Source organism: Calidris pugnax, unplaced genomic scaffold, assembly GCF_001431845.1.
Source record: "Calidris pugnax isolate Ruff unplaced genomic scaffold, ASM143184v1 scaffold24, whole genome shotgun sequence".
NCBI lineage: Eukaryota > Metazoa > Chordata > Aves > Charadriiformes > Scolopacidae > Calidris > Calidris pugnax.
The window spans coordinates 20,173,107-20,198,870 of record NW_015090922.1 but is presented as its reverse complement, the minus strand read 5'-3'; the positions used below and the strand labels follow the sequence as shown (position 1 = coordinate 20,198,870).

Below are 25,764 nucleotides of genomic sequence, written 5' to 3'. Positions count from 1 at the left end.
TAGGCATTTTCTTACATGGCCGATTAAGTTCTGTATGTGGTAAAATCTACACTCTTTCTTTCTTATGCCTTCTTGGGCTTTGGACGGTGCTCATGATAGGAATATACAAGCACTGTTGATAAGTAATCCACCTCCTGGGTTGCCAATATCAATTTAAACAAGCTGAGGCATAAAACGTCATAACATTATAAATCTAGATTAAATCATACTGAGCATGTCTACAAGTGAGTAAGCAGAGTACAAGAAACAACATGTGAATGTATTCACTCTTTCCAAAGTAAGGTAAGCCAGATTTCCACCAATTAAGACAGTTGTGATGCAGAAGTGCTCAATAATTCTAAAGATAGTGAAACCAAAGAGGCATGGAGAATATTTTTCAGACAGTGATATCATACTTGTCATATTTACTACAGTATGGAAAGGAATGCGTTTTGGAGTGACGATACCAATAATTATTGGTTTTGCCCTTCAGGAATGGGATGCTGGATTTATGAGTAGGTAAGGCCAACTTTAGCAATCTGATCTGCCCCTTGAAGTAATATTGACAAGCTGGACCTGAGCAGCTATGAGAAGAAGTGGGAAACTAGCAAATAAAAACTTGGAGAAAGCAAATTGTAAAGAAGAGAGAATAGTATCACTCCACAGAAAGTGAGTTTAGGAGGGGAATTTATACAGCAGATTGGAGTGGGACCTGCACTGCTTTATCCTTCGTCAAAACCAGTTATGTTTGAGAGTCTCTTAAATTTTACAGCTGAGACAAAGAGAAGCTCCTAGCATGAGCTGAGATTTCCCAGCTCCCAGCAAAGCTGACTGTTCCCATGGTGCATCCCGATGCTGCTGTTGCAGGATAAAGGTTATAGGCCCTTGAACATGACTCATCCTGCAGTAACAGGAGGGCAAAAATCAGCAGTAGACCTGTCTACCATGGATGTAGTGGATGCAGGACAGAATGAACCAGCATGCAAAGTATAAGTACAATTGCAGGGGAGCCAGGAGGCGTCAGCTTTTCTTTTGTTGAGGGAGTGAAATCCTGGCATTGCTGAAATCCTGCCTCATAGCAGTTTTGAAAATCCAAGTCAGGATTTCATCCAAGAATCTTTGATTTGGAGAAACTCCTCTGAGGAAATCTGCTTTGTCTGTAAATCCAGAGGTCAGATTCTGTTTTCTGTATCTGAACAATACCCAAGTCTTTGTTTTAATACAGCACTTGGTAGCTTGTACTACATAGCTAGTTGTGACTGCATAAACTACTCCTCATGGTTTTGAAAAAGCAACTGAGATAAAGTGGGGACACTCAGTAGGTTTAAATATTCCATGGAAGAGCCTACATCTCTGCTGGAATTATTCTGCAGTATGAAAATCAAAGGGGCACTAAAGGCCATCATTTTAGAATAACAGCACAAAACCTGGCCTTTTGGATTTAGACCAATGACAAATTTGACCTTTTTATTTCATTGGAGTATTGATGACTAATCCTTTATCCCTTTGTTATCTTTATTGGCCAAAGGCACGGCATCTGACTAAAACATTGCCAACAGCTTCTTTTTAAATGAGTGAATAATAAATTATTCATCATCTTCTCCATCATTTATTTTGCAGAAGAACAGGTTTTGAAGAGAAAATAATTTGACGTTGCATCAAATTTCATCTTAAAGGTATTAGTCCAGCTCCAGAGACCCTCACCCAAATTGGGGGAAACTATAGCTTTGCTCTTCTTCCCATAGAAGATGGAAATCTTTTCACAAATGATACCATAATCCAGTAAAAGTGGGCTCTCAGTCCTCCTCCAACATCTTGCTAATTGGAGACGTCGATGCTGCTGCTGCTATGTCTTTTCCTCTCAATGGCTCAGATGCAGTAGTTCAGATAGTAGTGGGTCACACTTTCCAGTGCTCATGAGGTGTTTTACGCCTGGGGCAAATGAGTTAAGGGCTCAGTGCAATGGACCTTCTTCCATTATTTCTGAAGCTGTCACTGGAAAAAACTGGTATCTCCCAGTGATTACCAGCACCCAGTTAGAACCAACAAAGGAAAATTCTTCCTTGTCACTGGTAAAAAAGGCATTGAATCGTGAAAAGCATTGACCTTTTCTACTTGCACTAGCAGGTATAGAACAAAATCCTATACTTCAATTATTATGCATTTTCTAAAAGGGAAACCAAGAACAGAATTGCTGGGTTTGGTGCATTAACAAGGTGCATCAGCAAGTCACAATCCATCAGCAAGTTACACTCTGTATGCATTTATATTGGTATATTTGTCTCTCAAATGTTTTCCTTTTGGTGTACAAACACCAAATAGGTTTTAAATATCCTTAAATATGAAATACTAGTTTATTTATATTTGCTATTAGCTAACCCTTTATTTCTTCCTTCTTGTTTGCAATTTGGAAAGGAGACCTGAATAAGCGCTGAACTAAGCATTAGGAAAAGTTGATTGAATGCCCATAACCAAAGGCAACTGAAGCAAGAGCCCAGAACCAGCTGTTAATATCTTTCTCGGCATCACCTACCAAACTGGGAAAATTCATTCGGAAGACGGGGATTTGGTTTTAAAATATGTTGCTCTTTCATAGCCAAAGAAGGTAAAGTGAAGCTAATAGAGCAAAGGAAATATATCCTCTGTGCAGATCCCTGTTGAAATTGGTACCATCCTATACAGACCCACAGTCTGTCCTCAGACACTAGACAGCCAGGATCCTGGAGTCCAGGGCGTATGGCATGATGGACCTTTTGTCTAAAAAACTAATCACTAATACTTGTAACAGCCTCTTTGACTGGAAGTGCTATATATCTACAACTGTAGGAGGCAGGACTCATTTCTATATTTAACTAGGTAATCCTATTTTCTTAAAATAGATTTGTTGAGTGAAGGAATTGACATAAATTGGATTTATTATAGGAGAGATAATCTCTCTCTGTAAGAGAAGGGCTCTAATGAGAAGCCAGGGTGCAGGGACAAGATCTGGAATCAAAAAAACTAGCATGAGCAAAACCTTTTGCTGAAGCTGAAGACTGAACTCAATGCCAAGCCAGATATCCCAGTTGAAACCCTAACTAAGCTTGGTCCAGATTTATACTTGTATGAGCATAAGAAGACAGGACAAGGGTTAGCACAACTAGATGGATTGTGGTGATGACAAGCATGCAGATCTCACGGTGCTTCATGCTTAACTCTACTACTTGATAGTATCCAAAGGGCAGCAGAATGTTTGCTGTTTTATCTAAGCAATGGTGTGTTAAAGGCTTAGTCAGCCAAAGTATATATTTCAGCAAGGTATCTCACTCTTTTCTTCTCCAGAAAAAAGCACTTGATATTTATGAAGACAGATCACTTTGTTCCTATTGCTAAAGTGTGGGTGTCTGCCAAAAGCATGAAATGTGTGCCAGAGTAACTTAACCAGACACTATGCTATACACTATGAACTTCAAAAAGCTTACTGCTCCACTGGAGCAGAGAGTTCAAAGTGTTCACAGGGGCTAAGAGAGTGATCAGAAAAGAAGATTGCAACTGCATGAAAAATGGCACAAATCTATGCTCTTACAACTGCACTTAGTGTAATTAATTTCCATGAGTGGTCTACATGTGCCTGAGAAAAGACTAAAGGAAGTCAGACGTTTGGTAATCTATCCATCTCCAAAGCTAAACCTTGGTCAGGCTGTATGTATCCTGACCAAGGATACATACAGTATCTTTAGTGTCACAACTAGAGTTGCAAGACACATTACTAATAGTCTTTAAAATACTTTTGACTGCCTTTTCCCACTCTATTAATTCCTTCTTTTCCTCTTTTGTGCCTAAACTCTTGCTCTGTTTCCATTTTGCTTTTCCAGCCTTCTTGACTTCGTCCTTTCTTCTTCAGATTCTCACTTCCTTTATGGCTCTTCTTGTTTTTGTTTTTTTTTTTCCTAAGTAGGGTTTTTCCTTCTCACTTCCCTACCGTTCTGCCTCTCTTTCACTGTAGTTCTTTCTCCTTTGTCCGTCTCTCTTTGCGGTTATGGCTGTGTATCTTTAGCAATAAGATTGCTCCTCCTGGGCTTCCTAACAGGTCTTTGTTCTCCCTGCAGCAGCTTTCCTGTAGCTGGAAATGACTCGGCAATGACCCAGGATTAGTATGGTTTATATTGACATGTACATGAAAATGCATCATGCTTCCTATACTATTTAATTCCATGTTCCATTGGCTTTGCAGTGTCTCCATAGCGTCATGTTTCAATAAACTACAAACTCTTTGCATAACTGGGACGTATAACAGCATTGACATACACAGTTGCTGCATGAGAAGCTGGCTGTTGGTTCCAGAGCAATCTGGGGGATGCAGATCTCTTAGGTTTCCTCTCTCCCAAGTACTCATGCAATTGGTTTGTGAGGGAGGTACAGGCCAGGTACCTGGTGGTGGAGGCTTTCCAGTTCCAGTCACTAGCTGGGGAGCATGTCCACCCTCGGGGACTGGTGAGTGTGTGTTCAGAGACAGAGGCTGCATGCCCACCGCTTCCATGCACAGCGATCAGGCATCCAGCTGCCTGCTTTGCTGGTCAGCCCAAGCAGCCATGTCTGGCAGAAGGAGCCACAGAGCAGGAGCGATGCTTTGGGGCTGCAGGAGACTGAGATACACACCCAAGGCCAGGAGTGCATGACATGACAGCCAGCTGCAGGAATCTCACCCTCAGAACATGAGACTTGACCCATCTGGGTTATTTATTCTGCTACATTAAGTAGTTTGAGATTGTAAGCAATGTATTGCTTTTATATTAAAAAAAAAAAAAATAAAAAAAAAAAATCTGTGAGAAAACTAAGGTTGTAAACTAAAGCCATTTCTCTCTAGCTCTGTTTTACAAACATTCCTGTCAAAACCAGGTCTAAGTCCTGACTCCGCTGGGAGTGCTTCTTTCATCATGCAGCAGAGTACTGGTAGAAAGATTTTTGACTGTTTAACCACAGTCCATAGAGTTCAGAAGTGCAGCACTGGGTCATAGAATTGTCTAGGTTGGAAGGGACCTTTCAGATGATCGAGCCAACCATCAAGTCATCTTCTTCCTTATTTGTTACTATGCAAAGAAATGCTCTAAGCAACCGAAAGATTCAGCAATAAACCTCTGCTGTAGTTTAGACCTGTTGTGTGTTGGGAAAGTCTTCTTCAGAACTGAAATGGCCAGAAACACTGCATACATTTCCAAAATGGTAAAAAACGTTAAAGCTGAAAATTATACTTTCCAAATCCTTAGGCTTATGTTTTGAAGGACATTGGTTGAAATGTCTTATATTTCGAAAGGTAGTAATCCAAATTTCTTCTGAAACTGTATGACTTCATAGCATCTGTGGCAGTACATAAACACAGGAAGGACATAGAGAGGAACGGAATTTGAAATGGCCAGGTCAGGTTCTGAGTTTGTGCTCACGTTAAAATGATCAGAGGACTTAATGTCCTCTTTGTTTTCTAAGGAAAACCTCTCCCACGGGCTGAGTCTGAGTCATAGTCATCTTTTGCTCTCTCCCAAAATGTGTCAAAAAACTTCCTAACACTGAAAATTGCTAAGCAAAACATTCAACACAAAGAAAGTGTTAGTATTAAAGTATCTCTTGATACCTGGATACTTGCCCTCTCACATTATCTCCTTTTCCATTTCTTCTCGCTCCTGCCACACCTTCTGCCCTATCTGTTTTAATAATGGTCTTTCTTATTCCTTCGTATACTACTCTCTTTCACCTGACCTTTTTATCTCTTCCCTCCTTCTAGCAAATTTCACAGTGTCTTTTATTTCTCTGCATTCAAGACAACCTGTATTTTCCAAATCCATTCTGCCAGAACTCCACCTAGTCAGACCGCTTCTTCTGTGTTGAGTACCCCACCAGAAGGAAATGCACGAAAAGTCCTGCTCTGCCCGTACACTGCAGGCCTGGACAATACTTGGCTGGATGGCAGGCTCACACACTGTGGTTCTGCTTGAAGCCTCAGATGAGCCAGAGGAATTGCTCTGCCTGGGTAGACTCTGAAGATGTTAGCTGACAAACTCTATGTTTGAACAGACACAAAAGCATTTCTCAGAAAGAACTCAGCCAAGTTTAAATTGCTTTCCTGGGAACAGCCAGAGACACATCTCTACATTTTAGTAACCTTAATCCAGGCCAAGTTTGAAAACATGAACGCTTTAATGATTCTTTTTTTAAAAAAGAAAGGTTCTAAGGAAAAACAAATAAACAGAAAGAACTCAATACCATAATGTAAATACAACATTTCCCCCCCACCCTCTTTCATTGTTGTCAGGAGCGGCAAAAGTTTTCGAGATGCACATGCATTGTCCTGCCCCAGATGTGTGACAGGAGTCACTGGAAGGTTTGCTTAGGACAACACTGCCCAGAAGTATTTCCACATGCATCTCTAGCAGGAGATCACCCTAATGTGACTAGACTGCTTTGAATAGCCCAGATAGCTTATTCAGAACTCTCTCTAGCCTTCCTGCCCCACACTAAGTGATGACATGAAGACCTAGCTCCAGGGGATTTGGCCTTCTAGGAAAGCTGCCCAGCCCATCTTTGCAGTATGTCAAAGTGCTGCATGTCCTCACTGTGCCCCAGGATCTGCTCCAGCAGAGTCTTGCCTGGAAACTGATCTGTTCCTTAATATATCTGATAGGAAAACGCTCTTTCTCTGCGGGACAACACATCTCTTTGCAGATAACCTTGATACAGTGACATTTTCCAAAGATGTTTCTGGGAAGCAGTCTCCCGATATGGACAGTGATGGATTAAGTTGATGAACTGTAGCATAGTTTAAAGCAAAACAGTATCTTATACATGGCAAAAGTTGACTGGGTATTGCTACTCTACTACATGGTTATAAAGAGTAATTAGGAAGAGGTGGTCAAAACCAACTTTCTTCAAATGTGAGCTTTTTTCATAATTATTGCAAGTCACATTTTGATGTGCCTTTCTAGGAATGGTGAAACTTTCTGCCCATCCTTAGGTATTGATATGGTAGCAAATAATGTTTCAAATCTTCACAGCTAGACAGAATTTAGCTGGGTCTTAAAATGAATTTGGATTTATAGAAATATATATAAATTTTTCTTCTTATCAGTTGACATTCCCCATCTTCCTGCACCAAATATTCTAACCCAGTTTAAGTATTAATTTTTTTAATGAAATAACTTCGTTGCTACTTTCATATCTATAAGATGTTCCAAAAATAATTACAATGTAAGCTGAGTGGTCAGCAAAGATTAACACAGCTCTTATGTTCAAACGTGTGTAGATGCACATGAATTTAATTATTTTGCCAAATTCAGTAAAGACCACCCTACTTATCAATTCACCTGTCACATTTAATCAGCATCTAGAGGAAGAGAAGGACACTGCAAGGTGTGCAACTGAAGGACAGTTTCTTGATTTATAATTTGAAAGTATTTCTTTATCCTAATTCTTCTTGACCAAAATTCCTTTAATTTTGAAGGAGATACCAAGAATATAACTTACACCAAAGGAAACAGGAGCAGTGTATGGAATGGACATTTATTTGTAATCATATTCCTATAGTTATTTCATAATTTTTTATTCTTAACTGAGCTCCAGGTCCCGGTCCAGGTAGCAGAGATGGAATGAAGACAACAAACTCCTGTGACCTGGTCTGTATGTACTGTGCTTCCCTTTCCTTCTGGAGGACAGAACAGTCATTCCGTGTATGGAGCTCAGGCCAGTGGACTGACTCCAAGAAAACAAATGCTGTCTGGAATCGTAAATTATAATACCATGCAGCACACAAGTATACAAAACATTCTTCAATAACCAGATTAGGGAATTACAGCCTTAGGTGGCACAGTAGGAGTGGTGGATACGATGGAGAATGGAGAGCAAGGAGCATGGCACACAATAATGCCTATCTGGGAAGAAAACCTGGAGTGCAAATACAAAACCATAAAGGGTTGTAAAGCTGCCTGGTAACGACAAAATAGCACAAATAAATTGGCATCAGAAATATAGTGTTAGCTAGTGTTATAGTTGTCTTGTAAAGAAGTGAAGAAAGATAAAAGTTACCTCTGCAGAAATTCTTCCAGGCCAAGGGATAAAAGTTAAAAATTTGTGGGTATACTTTGGGCTGGGCAAAAACTATAGGTTTCTGTAATGTTAGCCCACTTTCCAGTGGGAAAGGAATGTTTGCAATTAGGATTATTGTGAATAGGATTATTTGTGCTAATAGTTAGGAAGGCTATCAGCTAGTATTCTGTTCTGAGAGCCTAATTAGGAAGGTATTAAATAATACTAGATGAGGCTGCAAAGAAGCAAACTCCATACCAGCATTGGATACATGAACGTTTTACATTTCTGTGGCAAAGCATACAGAGATATTTTTGTTGACTCTTCATACATTAATCTGAGGAACCTGCATAAAAAGAGCGATGAATCTAGCATTTTCACTGAAGAGAATAAATTATCTATTAGCATTACTGAAATTCACTAGGATGAATCATAAAAAAGTAAACTCAAAAAGGTAAACTCGTTGATTGGGGAGGAAGGAATGTGTGAAAGAGGCAGAGCGAATGGCCAGGCTCTGTTAGGGATATCACTACCAGATCTAGAGTTACTGGTAAGCCCAAAGAGCAGGAGAGAGGATGCAAATGTATTACTATGTAGCTGGTGAAGGCCAAAAGAAATCTGGTTAGGGTCTATTGCAAAGCATCGAGGTGAAGCAAAACAGAGAATAGGATTTGTTACTTGTCAAATACTGTATGTTGTGTATTAACAATAGATGTTTCATGAGGCCAATAATAAGAATGTCTTTAGTTATTGACACTTGATGATGGTGATTTCCTAAGACAAAAGGATAAAATAACTATTTCTATGGGGAAAAGGAATTAATCTTTGGATTGAATCTGGTGGTTATTATATGGTCTGATCACTTTCACTATTAGCAAGGAGAATACCACTTAAAAATATATAGATATACTCCAAACTTAATCTAATCTCTCTGTTTATCCACTTCATTTTCCAAAAAACATAACTAAAACTCCTTATGAACTAATACAAAATACCTCTAAAAATTATGAGCAAATTAATTTATAAAAGACTTACTCATTTGGGGCCTGGATCCATCTGCATTTCTCTGGAGGCCTGAGCTGCTTTTCTTACTGATCACAAGTAGGCACACCTACATGAAAAAAATGACCAGCATGTCCAGGTAAATGGTGCACCCACCCAATAAACCAGGCACTACAGATGGGCTTAAAAAGGGACTGCATGAGCCACACTCTGCAGAGCCTGGGGAGAGGGAGAGTCTCTTTCTTTCTGCCCCCAACTTATTTTGGAGAGAGGGGAACTGACCAAAAGAAGTGTAAAAACTTATGCAGGGGTATTATTTTCATTTTCTCCCCATTTCCCACTCTTTTGCCATGAAAGCCTGCTTTCGCTCATCTTTGTAGAAAGACGACAATTTGTAGAAAACCAAGTACAGGCACACCAAATGCATCACCTGCAAAGGGTTTCAGGGATTCAGCTGTGTCTGAAAGAGCAGTCTACTAAATGTCTGTTGGATTCACCTGGGTGCACTTCAAAAATGAAAACAGCAATATTTTTTTTTTAATATACTAACAGAGTAAAATATTATGGGTTTGATTGGAAACAAAGTTGCAAGAGAAGAAAATAAGTAACCAAATGTAACTCTTGGTGCTATTTGAAACCAGAATGCCTCTTTGAATTGCTGGTGCCTCAGCTCCTATGGGCAGCAGAGCCGGGGCAAACGCAGCATCCTGTCTTTTACACAAGTATCTTCAGGATTAGCTTTGTAGATCAGTGAGACAAGGCCTTCCTCCCTGCCACTGTTCATGGTGGCATCTCCTCTGCTCCCCTGCCACTCTGTCTTTCTCAATTCTAAGAGAAACGCAGCATTATGGTTTATATGGAATTTCATTGCAATGGCTTCCTTTCATAATCTTATATGTTGTTTCCCTTATTGTTTCCGGTTTTGAAGCTGGACTGCAAAATGGAAATACAACAAACTCTTTCATATGGGTACGAATGACACCACAAGCCAGAACCTAGGCAGAATGAAGGAAGACTACAAAGCCCTGGGAGTGCAAGCAGAAAGTATTGGTGCCTCAGTTACCTTTTCTTCCATTTTACCAGTTAGAGGAAAGGGAGCAGCCAGAAATGGATGGATAATACATATCAACTCCTGGCTATGTGGCTGGTGCTGTCGTGAGGGTTTTAGCTTTTATGACAATGGGACATTCTTTGATGAATATGGCCTGTTAGAGAGAGATGGAATCCACCTGTCGAGAAGAGGCAAGGGAACCTTTGGCAGCAGGCTCAGCCGACTTGGTGAGGTGGGCTTTCAACTGAAGGAGTCAGGGGGTGGGTCCACAGTGGCAACACTCACACCACTGCAGCCAACTGGGGAATAAGCTGGCCAACCAGTGCAGTGACAAATATCCCTGAGCTGCCTCCTAAGATGAGAACCAGAAGATGGACCACCTCAAGTGTATGTATACCAATGCCTGCAGCTTGGGGAACAAACAGGAAGAACTGGAGCTCTGTGCCCAGAAAGTGAAGATATCATAGGAATAACTGAAACATAGTGGGACAACTCACACGACTGGAGGAGTGCGGTGGATGGTTATAGGCTGTTTCGTACAGACAGGCAGGGAAGAAGAGTAGGAGTCATGCTCTATGTTAAGGAGAACATTGAATGTATAGAAGTCAACTACAGCAATTGTGGAAGCTCTATCAAATGCCTCAAGATCAAAGGGGTCATCTCCAAGGGGGATCTTACAGTAGGCATCTGCTACTGACCTCTAAACCAGAGAAAAAGGCTAATGAAGCATTATGTGGGTCAACAAAGCAAGCTTCGGGTCAACAGAGTCTGGTTCTTATGGGTGACTTGAACTACACAGACATTTGTTGGAAGAACAATGCAGCAGTTCACATGTCTTCATCAAGTTCCTGGAATGCATAGAGGACTGCTTCTTCATACAAATATTAGATGCGCCAACCCGGAATGAGGCACTGCTGGACTTGCTACTCACAAACCAAGGAATCTTGATTTGTAGTATCTCGGTTAGTGATAGCCTTGCAGTGTTGAATGTATAGAAGTCAACTACAGCAATTGTGGAAGCTCTATCAAATGCCTCAAGATCAAAGGGGTCATCTCCAAGGGGGATCTTACAGTAGGCATCTGCTACTGACCTCTAAACCAGAGAAAAAGGCTAATGAAGCATTATGTGGGTCAACAAAGCAAGCTTCGGGTCAACAGAGTCTGGTTCTTATGGGTGACTTGAACTACACAGACATTTGTTGGAAGAACAATGCAGCAGTTCACATGTCTTCATCAAGTTCCTGGAATGCATAGAGGACTGCTTCTTCATACAAATATTAGATGCGCCAACCCGGAATGAGGCACTGCTGGACTTGCTACTCACAAACCAAGGAATCTTGATTTGTAGTATCTCGGTTAGTGATAGCCTTGCAGTGATCACAATATTGCAGAGTTTGGGATCCTGCTGAGCATGCTGAAGGTTAGTACAAAGGCAAACGTTTTAGATTTTAGAACAGCAAACTTCAGCTCACTCAGAGCTCAGCTGGGAGGAATTCTGCGGGAAGCTTACAGGGAGGATAAAGGAGGAAGCAAGTGCTGGGAGTTTTTTTGAGAACTGTCTCCTGGAAGCGCAAAAACAGTTCATCCCTTTTAAAAGTAAGGGAACTGAGCAGAGCAAGAGACCCCCTTGGCTTATCTGTGAGCTTCTGAGACCGCTCAAAACCAAAAGAGAAGAGTGAAAAGCAGATGAATACCCATTGAGAACTACAAGCATAGAGCGTCTGATAAGAAGAGGGTTCTGGACACTGGCTGCCAGGGTCTGTTGTCTCTTCCAAAACTCAATTGTGTCTTGCAGAGTAAGTAAATACCTCTTTGTAAATGTGCAATGCAACTTCATTGTGCTTCCTGTCCCCCTCTTCCATTAAATTCCATAGGTTTCTGAGATCCATATTCTTGGAGTTCTTAAAAAGTCCTTTAAACATTATACTTCTAGGATGAAAAGTAGCCTGTGTATATGGTACCTTTTGCTTTTCGCATGTGCATTAGAAATAATGTTTCTGTTTCACTGTGTACTCCTAGGCAAGAAAAAATTTGCCTCTCGACAAGCTGGAGCACTTGAAGTCTCAACTGGATGCCTCAACCCAGCAAGATCTCATTACACAGCTGGAAGAACTAATTTCAAAGTTGGAACCCCTAGATTCTGCGTGCAGCAGTAGAAGGAGCAGTATTTCATCTCATGTAAGTGTGTTGATAATGCCAAAAATGTTACCTGCAAATTTTATCGTTATGGCTTAAAATCGCCTTACTGCTCACTTTGAAGATGAGGGTTTAATTTTTACCATGTCTGCTGTAACTGATAATGCTACTTCCTAAAATTAGGAGGGGTAGAGAGGTATGAGGTACTACTACTTGCATTCTTTAAGCTCTTAGACATCTGTCTTTTTCCATATTATTTTGTTCGTAATGGTTGAGATATGGACAAACATTGATACAAAGAAGACTTTCTCTGCAGCTGGGATTACTGTCTTAACATGTTTCAATAAAGGTCATCTTGATAGTAATTGTAGTTTTATGTGGTGAAAACTGAATATTTGAGTACTCAGAACTGTCCTCATCCTATTAAAAAAAACCAAAGTCTCACTCCTATGAAGCTGAAGCAGAAAGCTCTATTAAAAAAAAAAAAAATAAAAAAAAAAAATCTGTGAGAAAACTAAGGTTGTAAACTAAAGCCATTTCTCTCTAGCTCTGTTTTACAAACATTCCTGTCAAAACCAGGTCTAAGTCCTGACTCCGCTGGGAGTGCTTCTTTCATCATGCAGCAGAGTACTGGTAGAAAGATTTTTGACTGTTTAACCACAGTCCATAGAGTTCAGAAGTGCAGCACTGGGTCATAGAATTGTCTAGGTTGGAAGGGACCTTTCAGATGATCGAGCCAACCATCAAGTCATCTTCTTCCTTATTTGTTACTATGCAAAGAAATGCTCTAAGCAACCGAAAGATTCAGCAATAAACCTCTGCTGTAGTTTAGACCTGTTGTGTGTTGGGAAAGTCTTCTTCAGAACTGAAATGGCCAGAAACACTGCATACATTTCCAAAATGGTAAAAAACGTTAAAGCTGAAAATTATACTTTCCAAATCCTTAGGCTTATGTTTTGAAGGACATTGGTTGAAATGTCTTATATTTCGAAAGGTAGTAATCCAAATTTCTTCTGAAACTGTATGACTTCATAGCATCTGTGGCAGTACATAAACACAGGAAGGACATAGAGAGGAACGGAATTTGAAATGGCCAGGTCAGGTTCTGAGTTTGTGCTCACGTTAAAATGATCAGAGGACTTAATGTCCTCTTTGTTTTCTAAGGAAAACCTCTCCCACGGGCTGAGTCTGAGTCATAGTCATCTTTTGCTCTCTCCCAAAATGTGTCAAAAAACTTCCTAACACTGAAAATTGCTAAGCAAAACATTCAACACAAAGAAAGTGTTAGTATTAAAGTATCTCTTGATACCTGGATACTTGCCCTCTCACATTATCTCCTTTTCCATTTCTTCTCGCTCCTGCCACACCTTCTGCCCTATCTGTTTTAATAATGGTCTTTCTTATTCCTTCGTATACTACTCTCTTTCACCTGACCTTTTTATCTCTTCCCTCCTTCTAGCAAATTTCACAGTGTCTTTTATTTCTCTGCATTCAAGACAACCTGTATTTTCCAAATCCATTCTGCCAGAACTCCACCTAGTCAGACCGCTTCTTCTGTGTTGAGTACCCCACCAGAAGGAAATGCACGAAAAGTCCTGCTCTGCCCGTACACTGCAGGCCTGGACAATACTTGGCTGGATGGCAGGCTCACACACTGTGGTTCTGCTTGAAGCCTCAGATGAGCCAGAGGAATTGCTCTGCCTGGGTAGACTCTGAAGATGTTAGCTGACAAACTCTATGTTTGAACAGACACAAAAGCATTTCTCAGAAAGAACTCAGCCAAGTTTAAATTGCTTTCCTGGGAACAGCCAGAGACACATCTCTACATTTTAGTAACCTTAATCCAGGCCAAGTTTGAAAACATGAACGCTTTAATGATTCTTTTTTTAAAAAAGAAAGGTTCTAAGGAAAAACAAATAAACAGAAAGAACTCAATACCATAATGTAAATACAACATTTCCCCCCCACCCTCTTTCATTGTTGTCAGGAGCGGCAAAAGTTTTCGAGATGCACATGCATTGTCCTGCCCCAGATGTGTGACAGGAGTCACTGGAAGGTTTGCTTAGGACAACACTGCCCAGAAGTATTTCCACATGCATCTCTAGCAGGAGATCACCCTAATGTGACTAGACTGCTTTGAATAGCCCAGATAGCTTATTCAGAACTCTCTCTAGCCTTCCTGCCCCACACTAAGTGATGACATGAAGACCTAGCTCCAGGGGATTTGGCCTTCTAGGAAAGCTGCCCAGCCCATCTTTGCAGTATGTCAAAGTGCTGCATGTCCTCACTGTGCCCCAGGATCTGCTCCAGCAGAGTCTTGCCTGGAAACTGATCTGTTCCTTAATATATCTGATAGGAAAACGCTCTTTCTCTGCGGGACAACACATCTCTTTGCAGATAACCTTGATACAGTGACATTTTCCAAAGATGTTTCTGGGAAGCAGTCTCCCGATATGGACAGTGATGGATTAAGTTGATGAACTGTAGCATAGTTTAAAGCAAAACAGTATCTTATACATGGCAAAAGTTGACTGGGTATTGCTACTCTACTACATGGTTATAAAGAGTAATTAGGAAGAGGTGGTCAAAACCAACTTTCTTCAAATGTGAGCTTTTTTCATAATTATTGCAAGTCACATTTTGATGTGCCTTTCTAGGAATGGTGAAACTTTCTGCCCATCCTTAGGTATTGATATGGTAGCAAATAATGTTTCAAATCTTCACAGCTAGACAGAATTTAGCTGGGTCTTAAAATGAATTTGGATTTATAGAAATATATATAAATTTTTCTTCTTATCAGTTGACATTCCCCATCTTCCTGCACCAAATATTCTAACCCAGTTTAAGTATTAATTTTTTTAATGAAATAACTTCGTTGCTACTTTCATATCTATAAGATGTTCCAAAAATAATTACAATGTAAGCTGAGTGGTCAGCAAAGATTAACACAGCTCTTATGTTCAAACGTGTGTAGATGCACATGAATTTAATTATTTTGCCAAATTCAGTAAAGACCACCCTACTTATCAATTCACCTGTCACATTTAATCAGCATCTAGAGGAAGAGAAGGACACTGCAAGGTGTGCAACTGAAGGACAGTTTCTTGATTTATAATTTGAAAGTATTTCTTTATCCTAATTCTTCTTGACCAAAATTCCTTTAATTTTGAAGGAGATACCAAGAATATAACTTACACCAAAGGAAACAGGAGCAGTGTATGGAATGGACATTTATTTGTAATCATATTCCTATAGTTATTTCATAATTTTTTATTCTTAACTGAGCTCCAGGTCCCGGTCCAGGTAGCAGAGATGGAATGAAGACAACAAACTCCTGTGACCTGGTCTGTATGTACTGTGCTTCCCTTTCCTTCTGGAGGACAGAACAGTCATTCCGTGTATGGAGCTCAGGCCAGTGGACTGACTCCAAGAAAACAAATGCTGTCTGGAATCGTAAATTATAATACCATGCAGCACACAAGTATACAAAACATTCTTCAATAACCAGATTAGGGAATTACAGCCTTAGGTGGCACAGTAGGAGTGGTGGATACGATGGAGAATGGAGAGCAAGGAGCATGGCACACAATAATGCCTATCTGGGAAGAAAACCTGGAGTGCAAATACAAAACCATAAAGGGTTGTAAAGCTGCCTGGTAACGACAAAATAGCACAAATAAATTGGCATCAGAAATATAGTGTTAGCTAGTGTTATAGTTGTCTTGTAAAGAAGTGAAGAAAGATAAAAGTTACCTCTGCAGAAATTCTTCCAGGCCAAGGGATAAAAGTTAAAAATTTGTGGGTATACTTTGGGCTGGGCAAAAACTATAGGTTTCTGTAATGTTAGCCCACTTTCCAGTGGGAAAGGAATGTTTGCAATTAGGATTATTGTGAATAGGATTATTTGTGCTAATAGTTAGGAAGGCTATCAGCTAGTATTCTGTTCTGAGAGCCTAATTAGGAAGGTATTAAATAATACTAGATGAGGCTGCAAAGAAGCAAACTCCATACCAGCATTGGATACATGAACGTTTTACATTTCTGTGGCAAAGCATACAGAGATATTTTTGTTGACTCTTCATACATTAATCTGAGGAACCTGCATAAAAAGAGCGATGAATCTAGCATTTTCACTGAAGAGAATAAATTATCTATTAGCATTACTGAAATTCACTAGGATGAATCATAAAAAAGTAAACTCAAAAAGGTAAACTCGTTGATTGGGGAGGAAGGAATGTGTGAAAGAGGCAGAGCGAATGGCCAGGCTCTGTTAGGGATATCACTACCAGATCTAGAGTTACTGGTAAGCCCAAAGAGCAGGAGAGAGGATGCAAATGTATTACTATGTAGCTGGTGAAGGCCAAAAGAAATCTGGTTAGGGTCTATTGCAAAGCATCGAGGTGAAGCAAAACAGAGAATAGGATTTGTTACTTGTCAAATACTGTATGTTGTGTATTAACAATAGATGTTTCATGAGGCCAATAATAAGAATGTCTTTAGTTATTGACACTTGATGATGGTGATTTCCTAAGACAAAAGGATAAAATAACTATTTCTATGGGGAAAAGGAATTAATCTTTGGATTGAATCTGGTGGTTATTATATGGTCTGATCACTTTCACTATTAGCAAGGAGAATACCACTTAAAAATATATAGATATACTCCAAACTTAATCTAATCTCTCTGTTTATCCACTTCATTTTCCAAAAAACATAACTAAAACTCCTTATGAACTAATACAAAATACCTCTAAAAATTATGAGCAAATTAATTTATAAAAGACTTACTCATTTGGGGCCTGGATCCATCTGCATTTCTCTGGAGGCCTGAGCTGCTTTTCTTACTGATCACAAGTAGGCACACCTACATGAAAAAAATGACCAGCATGTCCAGGTAAATGGTGCACCCACCCAATAAACCAGGCACTACAGATGGGCTTAAAAAGGGACTGCATGAGCCACACTCTGCAGAGCCTGGGGAGAGGGAGAGTCTCTTTCTTTCTGCCCCCAACTTATTTTGGAGAGAGGGGAACTGACCAAAAGAAGTGTAAAAACTTATGCAGGGGTATTATTTTCATTTTCTCCCCATTTCCCACTCTTTTGCCATGAAAGCCTGCTTTCGCTCATCTTTGTAGAAAGACGACAATTTGTAGAAAACCAAGTACAGGCACACCAAATGCATCACCTGCAAAGGGTTTCAGGGATTCAGCTGTGTCTGAAAGAGCAGTCTACTAAATGTCTGTTGGATTCACCTGGGTGCACTTCAAAAATGAAAACAGCAATATTTTTTTTTTAATATACTAACAGAGTAAAATATTATGGGTTTGATTGGAAACAAAGTTGCAAGAGAAGAAAATAAGTAACCAAATGTAACTCTTGGTGCTATTTGAAACCAGAATGCCTCTTTGAATTGCTGGTGCCTCAGCTCCTATGGGCAGCAGAGCCGGGGCAAACGCAGCATCCTGTCTTTTACACAAGTATCTTCAGGATTAGCTTTGTAGATCAGTGAGACAAGGCCTTCCTCCCTGCCACTGTTCATGGTGGCATCTCCTCTGCTCCCCTGCCACTCTGTCTTTCTCAATTCTAAGAGAAACGCAGCATTATGGTTTATATGGAATTTCATTGCAATGGCTTCCTTTCATAATCTTATATGTTGTTTCCCTTATTGTTTCCGGTTTTGAAGCTGGACTGCAAAATGGAAATACAACAAACTCTTTCATATGGGTACGAATGACACCACAAGCCAGAACCTAGGCAGAATGAAGGAAGACTACAAAGCCCTGGGAGTGCAAGCAGAAAGTATTGGTGCCTCAGTTACCTTTTCTTCCATTTTACCAGTTAGAGGAAAGGGAGCAGCCAGAAATGGATGGATAATACATATCAACTCCTGGCTATGTGGCTGGTGCTGTCGTGAGGGTTTTAGCTTTTATGACAATGGGACATTCTTTGATGAATATGGCCTGTTAGAGAGAGATGGAATCCACCTGTCGAGAAGAGGCAAGGGAACCTTTGGCAGCAGGCTCAGCCGACTTGGTGAGGTGGGCTTTCAACTGAAGGAGTCAGGGGGTGGGTCCACAGTGGCAACACTCACACCACTGCAGCCAACTGGGGAATAAGCTGGCCAACCAGTGCAGTGACAAATATCCCTGAGCTGCCTCCTAAGATGAGAACCAGAAGATGGACCACCTCAAGTGTATGTATACCAATGCCTGCAGCTTGGGGAACAAACAGGAAGAACTGGAGCTCTGTGCCCAGAAAGTGAAGATATCATAGGAATAACTGAAACATAGTGGGACAACTCACACGACTGGAGGAGTGCGGTGGATGGTTATAGGCTGTTTCGTACAGACAGGCAGGGAAGAAGAGTAGGAGTCATGCTCTATGTTAAGGAGAACATTGAATGTATAGAAGTCAACTACAGCAATTGTGGAAGCTCTATCAAATGCCTCAAGATCAAAGGGGTCATCTCCAAGGGGGATCTTACAGTAGGCATCTGCTACTGACCTCTAAACCAGAGAAAAAGGCTAATGAAGCATTATGTGGGTCAACAAAGCAAGCTTCGGGTCAACAGAGTCTGGTTCTTATGGGTGACTTGAACTACACAGACATTTGTTGGAAGAACAATGCAGCAGTTCACATGTCTTCATCAAGTTCCTGGAATGCATAGAGGACTGCTTCTTCATACAAATATTAGATGCGCCAACCCGGAATGAGGCACTGCTGGACTTGCTACTCACAAACCAAGGAATCTTGATTTGTAGTATCTCGGTTAGTGATAGCCTTGCAGTGATCACAATATTGCAGAGTTTGGGATCCTGCTGAGCATGCTGAAGGTTAGTACAAAGGCAAACGTTTTAGATTTTAGAACAGCAAACTTCAGCTCACTCAGAGCTCAGCTGGGAGGAATTCTGCGGGAAGCTTACAGGGAGGATAAAGGAGGAAGCAAGTGCTGGGAGTTTTTTTGAGAACTGTCTCCTGGAAGCGCAAAAACAGTTCATCCCTTTTAAAAGTAAGGGAACTGAGCAGAGCAAGAGACCCCCTTGGCTTATCTGTGAGCTTCTGAGACCGCTCAAAACCAAAAGAGAAGAGTGAAAAGCAGATGAATACCCATTGAGAACTACAAGGGCATCGCCAGGGCATGCAGAGATACAGTTAGAAAAGCAAAAGCTCAGCTTGAATTGAAATTGTCCAGAGATGTCAAAAACTTCAAGAATGGGTTCTTCAGGTACATAAACAACAAGCACAAACAGAAGGAAAATATTGGCTGTTAAATAGTAGAGGTGAATTAGTCGCTGACAATGCTGAAGAAGCAGAGGTTCTCAACGCTTTCTTCAACTCTGTCTTTACCAGCACAGGTAAAGGGTGATGGGCCATCTTGTCTGGACCGTGCTTTTGCCAAGAAAGGTTGGACCAGATGATCCCTGTGATTCCTTCTAACTTGGTATTTGATCATTCTGTGATTCAAACAGGCTTCTCCTTGCCACCTGACAGCTTCACCTGGCATTCTCACTGTACTCCTTAACCAGCACCACCCCTCTAGCAGGAAAGGCTGTATTACAAACTACATTTCAAAGCAAAATATTTTGTAAGTCATTTATCACAGGAATTATTCCTGTACATACATTTTATGCCACTCATCATTTTCAGCTCATGGCCAGCTTTTCACTGAGACTGCATACACAGATAGCAGACTTGACATTCAGTGCTTTTCTCACTTGCTTCCTCCTTTTTTCTGCCTTCCCACCCCATCAGTTTTGGAGGCCCTACCATCACAGGCCCTACCTTATGAAAGCAAAGAAACTATGAGCTTACCTAAAACAGATGTGATAAATTCAATGTTTGCCTTAGCACCATAGAGCATTTGGATTTGATTAAATTCACACCATGCTACAGTAATGAAGTGTACACTGAGAGATAAAGAGCTGGCTAACTAAGGATAGCATACACAGATGCAGGTATAGGATTGCAGATTCCTCCCTTCCCTTTCCTCCCCTCAGCAGCAGCAGTCTGCCCTTCATGAAAGCCTCAGGGAAAACACCATCTTGTGCTTGCCACAAAGAGAGAGGCTGCTGCCTAGTGGTGGCAGAGAAAGACGGAGAGCGTGCTGCCGTCTCAATTCACCACAGGCTGTTGGGCTGCTCATGGGCCAAAGCAGGAAGCAGGAAAGATCTGGCTCCATCCACCTCCCAGGCATCCTCTCGGGCAGCAAATCTTTGCATTAGACTGTGCTAGAGGAGGGATGGCTCTTTGTCCAGCAGCTGGTACTCGATGACCATCTCCCTTCTTTTTCAGCAGGTAGGCTAGATGGGAGCACATCACTTGCCAGACCTGGCTCACGGGGTTCCACTGGGCAAGCAGAGAGGTCCTACAAAGTCCTGTCACTGAAAAGCTATCAGCACTAACCCAGGGAGTTTCCAGAAGAGGATTAGAGTGTCCTTACAACACTCCAGCATATTCTCCAATGACTTGGTAATAAATACCAAATTACCACTGATAAAGCTAGCATAGGATACAAATTCTAGACAAGTGGTGAACACTAATGTGAGCATAACAGCATTACTGAGCACTAAGCTCACACAGAAAAGTTACTTTAAAATTAAAGAAATGCAGCCATACAAACACAAACCATTCCTAAGGAGTGGTAGATTGTAACCTTGGTTACAATAGTTCCAGGGTGCTCAAAGTAGCCTGGAAACACAGGGCTTCCTAGTGTGGCTCCAAACCAAAAAGCACTCTTCCGATCTGTAAGCATGGCAGTAGCATATGGGAATAGGAAGGTGTTGGTGTCTCTACATATGCTACTACTACAACTCTGATATTGTATTCTACATCCAACACTGCTATCTTCATTTTAAAATGTATGTAGGAAAAGAGAGGAAAAAAACACACAGATATTGTCTGAGGGAAAAAAAATGTCTTGCATTGAGGGCCATCAGCTGTGGGTCAGTGTCATGATAAATCTAGTTTAGGATACCTCAGATCAAATAAAAAGTGTTGCAGCTACTTGACACCATGTGCAAAAGCAGGACAAATGAATTTTGCTGGTTTAAACCTGTTCCTAAATTTATGAAAAGGTAATTTTACCCTAACAAACTTCATGCTGGATGAAGTATCATGTGTCTCCACCATTCTACCTCTACGTCAGATCAGGTAATGTCTGTTCCCCTGTAGCTGGCACCATATCATAAGTACCATATCATGTGCAGTAGCTAATTAATCAGAAATATGAACATGTGCTCCTATATTATCTGGATCACACTGGAGCAGAGGAAGGACCTGACAGTTCTGTACAAGCAAACTGAAAGACGATCTGATTACTGTATAAGTGATAGCATGGTAAGAAAATACCAAAGGATACCAAGGAGTACTTTAAATTAGCACAGAGTGATAAATAGCAAGCACCATTGGGAATAAAATGAGGCTAGTCAAATTAAAGAAAGACATTTTAAACACATTGTTTAAGTGCTAGTGAAAGTGTTCAGAAGACTACACTACCAAAGAAAACAATGGAGTGCCCATAGAAAATGATGGATTCTCTATCTTCAGGGGTCTTCAGATCAAGACTCGAGGTTACTCTGAAATACATGCTTCAGTTAAACACAAGCTACTGGAGCAGCACAGCTGGTCATGACACATAGGAAGTCAGAATAACTAGCAGAGCAGTGCTTTAAAAAAAAAATATGTTTCTCCATTACAGACTACATTGTCCTTCTGACCACACTTCTAATCAAAACTTCCTTTCCACATGCATGTTTGGTGTAATAGATGACACAAAATTAGGAATGATAAAGGCTTCCCTGGGGAGAGAAAGAAGTCACTAAATTATGTAACAATATACAAAGAAACTTTTCTGTTTCATACAAATATCAAGGAATTCTTAAAAACAGATGTCAGACGATCAGTGGCAAAAGTAGGAATAGATTAACAAAATATATTTATGATTAAAAGTAGAACAGTTTTAGTCACTTCAACATTTTAGGAAAACTGCAGTAGGATACGTCCATTAAGCAACTGTAATTTTATTATTGATCAGTTGTATGTTTTAGTCATTATACTTGCAGTCAAGTTGAATCAGGAAAGTATTTAAAATTCTTGTGAGATTATTTCTAGTAAAGATAATAAATTGAAAAACAAAACCATCAAGATAAAGCCTGGCTGTTATATAAAAGTACTGAACTTCTTTTCCAATACTGTATGTCAATGAAATGTCCTAACGCAGTGCGACCAGTACCCCCTGCTCCTAACCCCCGGTAATACAGTTAGCATAACCAATGCCGTTTTATAAGGCAAACAGCCATAATATGTAAGTGCGGGGATCACGTATTCCTCCCCCCTCATTCTTTCTACCCCTTTTTCAATATGATGATAAGACAGTTTGCCCACCAGCGTTGTTGCCAGGATGTGGTGGCACCGTTATTGAACAGGGAAGCGCAACAGCACATGAGCCTATGAAATCCAGCAGCTGCAAGTGGACTTAGATGGGAACTGCTGCTGGACGTCACGCCCCGTGATGCCCCAGTGGCCAGGAATGCCTCCACTGCCATCATCTTCTTCCTCTGAGGACTGGGTGAGTAACTCATGTTCTTTTAGGTAAAGTCTGAGTCTAGATTACAATTACTGTATCATGTGCTGATTATTAAGAATTTCAGCAGATCTGCAGATGGTCCAGGTGACTAAAAAGTCTAGGTAAATAAAAATTCTAGATAATATGAAAGCTATGCAAATTATTAGAAATTCTCTCTAACTGTAAGCTATGCTAATTGCTAAACACTCTGTGTAACAATAAGCTATGCTAACTCCTAGAAACCGTAGATAACAATAAGTTATGATGATTGTTAACATTTTTATGTAATAATAAAGCTCTAATTATAACGTGTGGTCACTGGGCATTCTACCAAGGATCCCTCAAAGAACTTGTCCCTCCCCATAGCCTGGGTGACACCCAGAAAAAAACTCCTAATTTGTGATTTTTGTTGCTCTTTTACATAAGAACAGAACATTAATATTTAATACAATATTGCAAATATTAATTGATTTGGCAGAATCTCAGAATAGCTTGCATGAGAAGAGGCTGCATGCTGTAAGAATAATACTGGAGTAACATGCAGTATTAGAAACAAAACTGTTTGTTGTACAGACCTGGTTAAAATAAGGGCTTTTATTTTTACAAGGGAAAAATTATACTCCAGCCACAGATGAGAAGACCCCCGAATTATTTGAGGAATAAAATGTATGACAACACAATGCCCAAGTCTAGCAGTAATGTTGAAAATGAAGCCACTGACTCAAAAGATATATGCATACTGAAAGGGTAGGAGTTCTTTCAGCTGTCTTAGTGGTGCACTTTGATTTGTGTGTTTCTGAAACAATCAGAAATCATTGAGAATAGCAGAATGCATTAAATTAAATTTAGTATAACTACATATAATTAGTACATTTAGCTTTCTGGAAGTGAAATGTGTTATAGGTAGTGTCCTCCAGCTGACTCAGTACAGCAAAGAAAAGACAATGTTAGTGATAATGAATATATCTCTAACGTAGTGTTCTAACACTTTGAACCATTCTCTGTTTTAAATTTATCTAAAACAGCCTAGAGTTTCTACCCCTATATTCTCTGTAGAGATATTGCAGCTGGATTTTCAACATACTGATTTTGGTTGAGTTGCAAATGGTAATTTCTGATCAATTACTACATGAATGTTTTTTATGTCTAGTTTTCTAAGCAAAACAAGAAATAGAAATAGGAATTGGGGTAAAAAAATGGCAAATCAAGTCAGAAAATGTTTTGCCTCAGAAGCTACATAGCTTTTTACTACATAATGGCATAACACTGTCACATGCACTTGCCATTTCTGAAAAGCCAGTTTTTTCCATGAACAGAGAAACAAAAGTAAAATTCCTCACGAAAGAACTCCATAAAAAATGGAAGTGGAGCAGAAGACAAAACACACTCAGCTCAATATGTCAGAAGATATATTCTGCTGATATACTCCAGAACCAAATCCCACTGACTGCAGAACCAGGTGACAATTGTAGAGCTATGCCACTTCAAAGTTATCACCAACAGCGGGTCGAAACTCTACTTTTTCTCTGAGCTCCTGATCAGTGAATACAACACTAGAGTTACAGCATTCATTGACATCTGACAAGGCAAAGTTTCTAAAAAGAGAAACAAAACAGAACAAAAACGCCTACTTTGGTAGTGAAGTGGAAACGACGAATTGAGCATGAAGAACCAAGTTTTGTGCTGCGGTACAGAAAGGCTGCAGCGACTTTTGTTTTTTTCCTGTGCGAACTGCACAGCAATGCGGCTCATTCAGTCCTTGCTCCCTCACCGCTGCCGTGCTTTGGCATTCGGGCCATCCTTCCGCGTGTTCCCGCGGCCGGCTTCGGCGGCCGCCGCTGCTGCTCCCGGCGCTGCGCTTCTCCTGCCCTCAACAAGCGCTTGGCGTGTTCCTTCACATCTATTTGGATTAGTTTCAGCCAAAACTTTCCTCCCGCTTAGCGAAAACTCGTTCTGTTCTATTTTTGTAAGCTACAGTCCAAAGCATACATCATCTCCCCTGCTTCAGGGACCCGAGTACCACCTGCTCCTTCCCCCGGCGGGCAGGACGGGGGAGAGATGCCCACCCGGCAGGGCTCCCCTACCTTCCGAGCAAAGCCCGGGGGCGCGGATGAAGGTGCTCCCGCGCCCTGCCGCGGGCGGTCATCAGAAGGACCGCGCCTGACACGGCAGGGAGCGATGCTGCCACCAAGACCTGCCCCAGCCCCGTCGCCCACCCGGCCCCGGCTGAGCCCGTTCCCGCAGCCCCGCTGCGTTTATCGTTTCCCCCCTTTCCCGAGGGGAGGCCGCAGCTCTTCGCGGCCGCCGCTCGCCCCCGGAGCGCCGGTAGCGGGGCGGCTCCGGGCGGCGGGGGCGAGGTGGGGGGGGAACCGGGGGGCTGCGGGAGCCCTGCCCGGCGGCGGTACCTGTAGAAGTAGTGCCAGCAGAAGAGGCAGCAGAGGAGGCGGCAGCCGAGCGGTTCGAGGCGGGGCGGGCTGCGCAGCGCCAGCAGCAGCGCGGGCACCAGGAAGGAGGGCAGCTCCTGCAGGAACCAGGCGCAGCGCGCCGGCAGCCGACCCCGCGGCCGGCACAGCCGCTCCTCGTGCTTCCCGTAGCGGGACGGCACCCGCAGGTACAGCGAGAGCTGCAGCAGCGCCAGGGCGCCCAGCAGCGAGCTGAGGGCCAGCACCAGGCTGGGGAAGCACTGCATGCTCGGGGGCGGGCGGGGGCGCCGGGCAGCGCGGGGCACTGAGGCAGACAGCCCTCGGCCGGCGCCAGCCCCGGCCTTATTAGAGCCGCGGCCGTCACCCCGCCCCGCCGCGCTGCCTCCCATCGCCCGGGCTCGACAGAGGGCGCAGCCCCTCTCGCCGGGGCGGGCGAGGCGCCCCAGCCCGCCCCGAGGGGAGCTGTGACCCGCCGGGCCCCCATACGGCCCCTCTCTCAGCCGGCCAGGCGGGCGGCCCCTCCGCTGAGGCGCGGCCCGGGGGGTGACGGGCGGCCG

The 25,764-nt window shown here is 41.9% G+C and overlaps 1 protein-coding gene across 1 annotated transcript in view; it reads right to left on the bottom strand.

Annotated features, from left to right (window-relative positions):
• SRD5A2 (steroid-5-alpha-reductase, alpha polypeptide 2 (3-oxo-5 alpha-steroid delta 4-dehydrogenase alpha 2)) overlaps positions 1-25,479 on the bottom strand; it is a 32,039-nt gene extending 6,560 nt beyond the window's left edge. Inside the window, exon 1 of the mRNA XM_014950809.1 lies at positions 25,190-25,479. Coding sequence (XP_014806295.1) covers positions 25,190-25,473 — 284 coding nt within the window. The 5' untranslated portion in view covers positions 25,474-25,479. The remainder of the gene's footprint in view (positions 1-25,189) is intronic.
• Between the last annotated feature and the right edge of the window lie 285 nt (positions 25,480-25,764).